Genomic DNA, 4,648 nt, shown 5'->3' with positions numbered 1-4,648 from the left:
GCTTTACACTTAGCTCCTCCTTGTGTTATGGTGTATCTCCAATAGCAGCAAGTTAAGCGTGTGCAGTTGCTGGAAGCATAGCTTACACAATGAGTACAGGGCAACAAATTGTTCATGCTAATGAAGCAGTGGGGAACCCCACACTGCTCAGGGCTTTTACACTACAAAAAATTAAGTTATAGAATCCCCTTCTCGGACTTAAAAAGACAAGTTCTTTTGTTGGCCTTTTTAAGAAAAAAAAAAAAAAGAAAAAAGCGTAAACATTTTCAGATCCTGCATTCTGCCTGACAAAAGCACGTTGTCTTTTCCCAGGCCTTTTGTTTGGCAAACAGTCCTACAGTAGTATCAGTAGTCATCCTCTTCATCGGAATCCAATACTTTCCTTCTGTTGAACTAAAAGTGAAATACACCATGTGAAAATAGAAGGGTCACAGTAAATCCAACACAGAGCAAGCCTCTCAACCTCCATGCATTTGTCAATGAAAACATTACATGGGAACAGAACATTCACCCTATTACCCGCTAAGTCCCTGTCTGGTGTAACAGTGCAGGACAGACACAACAGAACACTGACAGCCCAGCACCAACATCTGCAAATCTTACTACTGGTAAGGACTGATGGGATTGAATCTCAGAACTTAACAGTGTAGGTGAGAGAGGTGGTAATTACAAAGTGAAGTTCATAAAACCATACAATGGTTTGGGTTGGAAGGGACCTTAAAGCTCATCTAGTCCCAATCCCCTGCCACAGGCGAGGACACCTTCCACTAAAGCAGGTTGCTCCAAGCCCCTGTGTCCAACCTGGCCTTGAACACTGCCAGGGATGGGGCAGCCACAGCTTCTCTGGGCACCCTGTGCCACTGCCTCAGCACCCTCACAGGGAAGAGATGGTCCAACACATGAAAATTACATATAGGAGGTTAAGCTTACCTTTACTGTTGTTTTCTTTTCTGTTTGCTGACTCACTTTTTCAAGTATTTCTATCAAACCTTGTTCCGACACCTAGGAAAGCAAAACAAAAGCCATATAAACATATTCTGAGAGATGCTGTATCAAACAACTGAATCACACTTTTCCTTCTGTTCTGCTGAGAGGCAGGGTACACAGCAAAATGAGCACACACTAGCTCTATAGAATGCCTAGTTTATTAAACCAGCACACTTAAGTGAGTAAGCACAGTAATGTGAATAAGGTATGTATCTCTCTATATATAGTAAATATATATATAAAGTAAATAAGTACAATAAAGCAAATCAGATTTATATTGTAAAGTAAAACTCAGAGGAAAATCAGCAATGCATCAAATCATTACTGCATGGAGAGAAACGGAGATTAAGAAGAAATAATGTGACCAGTCACCACTGAACCATCATCCAGGCCCACACTTCAAGGGGGGAAGCCCCGTTGCAGCCAGTGCTGGGAGTCTCAGGTAACGGAGACCGTTCCCACACGGTGCATCTGCCCATAGGTGAGGCTCCAGATTCGGCCACGAGAGGGTCCTGCCTTTATACCCTTAGAAAAACAACCGGCTTTATGCCAGGTCTCTCATTGTTTACTCGTGAGGCTGTGCAGTTTCTCATGATCTCACTGTTGTCCACACCGAAAGCGTTGGCCAGGTGCATCAGTGCGGCCAAGTATGAAGGTCACAGAACAGCTGCACACCTATGTTTTCCTGCCTCTTTGTGACAAACAGTCACGATGAACATAAACATGTACACTCTACTGAATACACTGTGACAGAAACATACTTTGTTATGTCTCTCAGTCATGAGAGGGAATCAACTCTTAGCTATGTTCCCATCCGTTACACCTTCTTAGAGAAGGAATTATGTAATAGTATTTAGAAGCTCTCAGTTGTCTTTTTCACTTATTTAATTTACAAATACTAAAACCATTCCCCCCCCCCTTTTTTTTTGTTTTTAAGAGTGAATTGGGTTTGCAAATTAATATACACAAGAAAGAATTAAAAAAATGTAACTCACCTTTCCAGGTAACTGTCCAAATCTTGCCATCTGTATAAGGTAATTCTCCACTGCTTTTGCTTTGTCTGGTTTCACAAGTGCTAAATTGCTTACTGCAACAGAAACAGGTTCTGTTTGTTTTAAATCACACTCAAATACCTTCACTAGGAACTAAAAAGTGACAAATATCCCTATGCAACTCTTCTTCATGCCAAGGTCATAAAATAAATCCAGGAAGGCGTTTTCATTTATATAAAATAAAGGTACAAAACAGTTTTATTTCTTACTTTTAAATATTTGATCCTAACTGAATTTGATTCTTACTACAATTCCTACTATTAATAAAAAAATATAAAATTAACATCATTCAGGTGTCAGTTAACCCCTCCCCTCCAATTGTTGATAATCAAACTAGAAAGCTGTAATGGTTTTATTTTCTCATCAGCACCAGTATTTTTCTGCTCTGGCCTCTACAGAAGCATGTACATGCTTGATCTGAGCAGCACTGGCGCAGAGTAGATGGGAATTTTTAATTAGAAAGTTACTTGGATACTTACATCTTGCACGAGCTGCTTGATCAAGAACTTGAGCTAAAATAGTATTTCTTATCTCTGCTTCCCTGTAATTAAAAAAAAAAATAAAAAAAAAATAAAAAATCAACCACACATTAGAAGTGGGATTTCAAGTACCTAAAATAATGTGCACAAACTAGCCAACTACAGAAAACATTCAATTCATATCAGTGACTTCTTTAGGTCCCTTCAAACCACACAACTACCCAGTTCCTTTTGTAGCATTTTCTGTTGTGAGTAGCTCTATGTACATTAACAAGTTACACAGCTGACCACATCTTCCAAAAAAATCAATGTGGATTTATTATTACTCACACCTTCCTCCTGTTTGTTATTACATCTCAAAGACAAAAGCCATGCTACCCAGTTGTAAATAGTCTGCATTCAGAAATCTGAATTCCATGCAGAATTCAAAGGCAGCGTATGATAGAGCAAGTGTTATGGAATACTCCATGCAATTGCAAGGCAGAACCAAGCCTCATTATTTATGTAGAATTTTTCAATAACTCTTGATATGCTTACAGTTATTGACTAAATATTTGCAAAACTGGAATTTCAGTTTACGCATTTCAGTTATTACAAACTTTGACTGTGCGCAAAGTTGAGCTCTTTAAATACTTATCTCCAATTCTCCACTTAGTACAGGTTCTGCACTGCTTCTGAACAAAGTTCTGACATGAAACATTCGGTTTCATATTTTTAACTGCAACAGATGTCCCAGAAAATCCAGTCAACTAGGAAAGCATGTCCTCATTGCACTAACAGAGCCAAACCCAAACTCAACACTCAAACTCTAATTTGAGAAGAGTTCTGCCAGTCTTCAAGGTTTACTTTTTTATGACCAGCTCCTACCAACCCAAAAAGCCAAAGGTTTCCCAGTTGCAGAAGCAGATGACTGTGGGAGTGATGATGCTTCCCCCAAACATCCAGCATGAGGTTCACAGAACCATAGAATGGTTTGTGTTTGAAGGGACCTTAAAGCTTAAAGTTCTAACCCCCTGCCATAGGCAGGGACACCTTCACTAGAGCAGGCTGCTCAAAGCACTTAACATAAAAGGTAACTGCACTCAGCTGAGGCCCAAAGTGAAACTGAGCTGCCAGTGCTGTTTTGCTCCCCCTGCTGCGACCCCAGCCAGGGCTCAGACTGCCCAGCAGCTCTGTGCTAGATCATCCCCTATAGCCATGGCCTGGGGGCCACACTTGCATGGATCAGATTTTAGCTACCCCTGGATTAAATCTTCTGACATTTCAGCTTCTTTGTTGCTGGTGTTCCCAACCACAAAAAATAAAATCAGGTATTCCAAAGAAGTGAAAATACTTAACAAAAAAAAAAAAAAAAAAAAAGGTAAATGTAAAAGGTTCCAAAACAACTCAGTGAGTCCAGAAGTCAACAGTTATCATTTATACCTCTGTTTTGCTTCCTGTTGTGATGAATCACCAGAGGGATCCTGAAAAATGAGATCAGAATAAATATGATCAGCAACCCATCCAAATCATTCAATATTCCAGCAGAGTCAATGTAAGCTCAACCCGCCTGACCACGGATGAGATCCTGACAGCAAGAATCTGCTGCCCTGGCAAATAAATGTGCCATCCCATGCTTTCCTCACACAGCAGCAATGCAAACTTGCATGATGACTAGTGTTGCTCGATCCATCCACAAACTGCTGCCGGTTTGGAAGTTATTAAAAGGCTTCCCTGTGCGGTTGAAGGTAATAAACTTTCCCAAAGCCCAAGTAGACAAAAGCATTTAAACCTCACAAAAATACACAAATGAGAAATTAAAGTCAACGTAATTCTTTGTATTTAACAATAAAGAAGAGAGCACAATCGTAGCACGGTGGTTAGGGACTAAGCCAAAATTACTGTTCAGAAGCAAATAACAAAACTAAAAAAAAACAAAAAAGAGGAAAAAGATGAACTTTGTGTTGAATCTGCACCTCAGATTTCATGGGTGACACTACAGAGTGTGGCAGCTGAACGGGACACCACACCATGACAAGAAACGGGGCTGATCACAGCTGGCACTTCAGCTCTGAAAACGGAGGCGGGCTGGAACGCCCGGCGGTGGTGACCCACGGAGCCAGCGCCATGGGGACCGGCCAGCCGAGGGAT

At 40.7% G+C, this 4,648-nt stretch overlaps 1 protein-coding gene across 1 annotated transcript; it reads right to left on the bottom strand.

Moving 5' to 3' along the window:
- Nucleotides 1–345: 345 nt before the first annotated feature.
- PDCD5 (programmed cell death 5) lies at nucleotides 346–3,981 on the bottom strand (the record flags this gene model as incomplete). The annotated part of the gene is made up of 5 exons (XM_010015113.1): nucleotides 346–393; nucleotides 931–1,002; nucleotides 1,983–2,074; nucleotides 2,519–2,580; nucleotides 3,941–3,981. Coding segments are annotated over 5 exons (315 nt in total), but the record flags the coding sequence as incomplete, so codon positions are not given.
- Nucleotides 3,982–4,648: the final 667 nt, after the last annotated feature.

This window comes from Nestor notabilis, unplaced genomic scaffold, assembly GCF_000696875.1.
Source record: "Nestor notabilis isolate BGI_N333 unplaced genomic scaffold, ASM69687v1 scaffold32245, whole genome shotgun sequence".
NCBI lineage: Eukaryota > Metazoa > Chordata > Aves > Psittaciformes > Psittacidae > Nestor > Nestor notabilis.
Note: the sequence above shows the minus strand (reverse complement) of the source record. Positions and strands in the feature narration are given on the sequence as shown.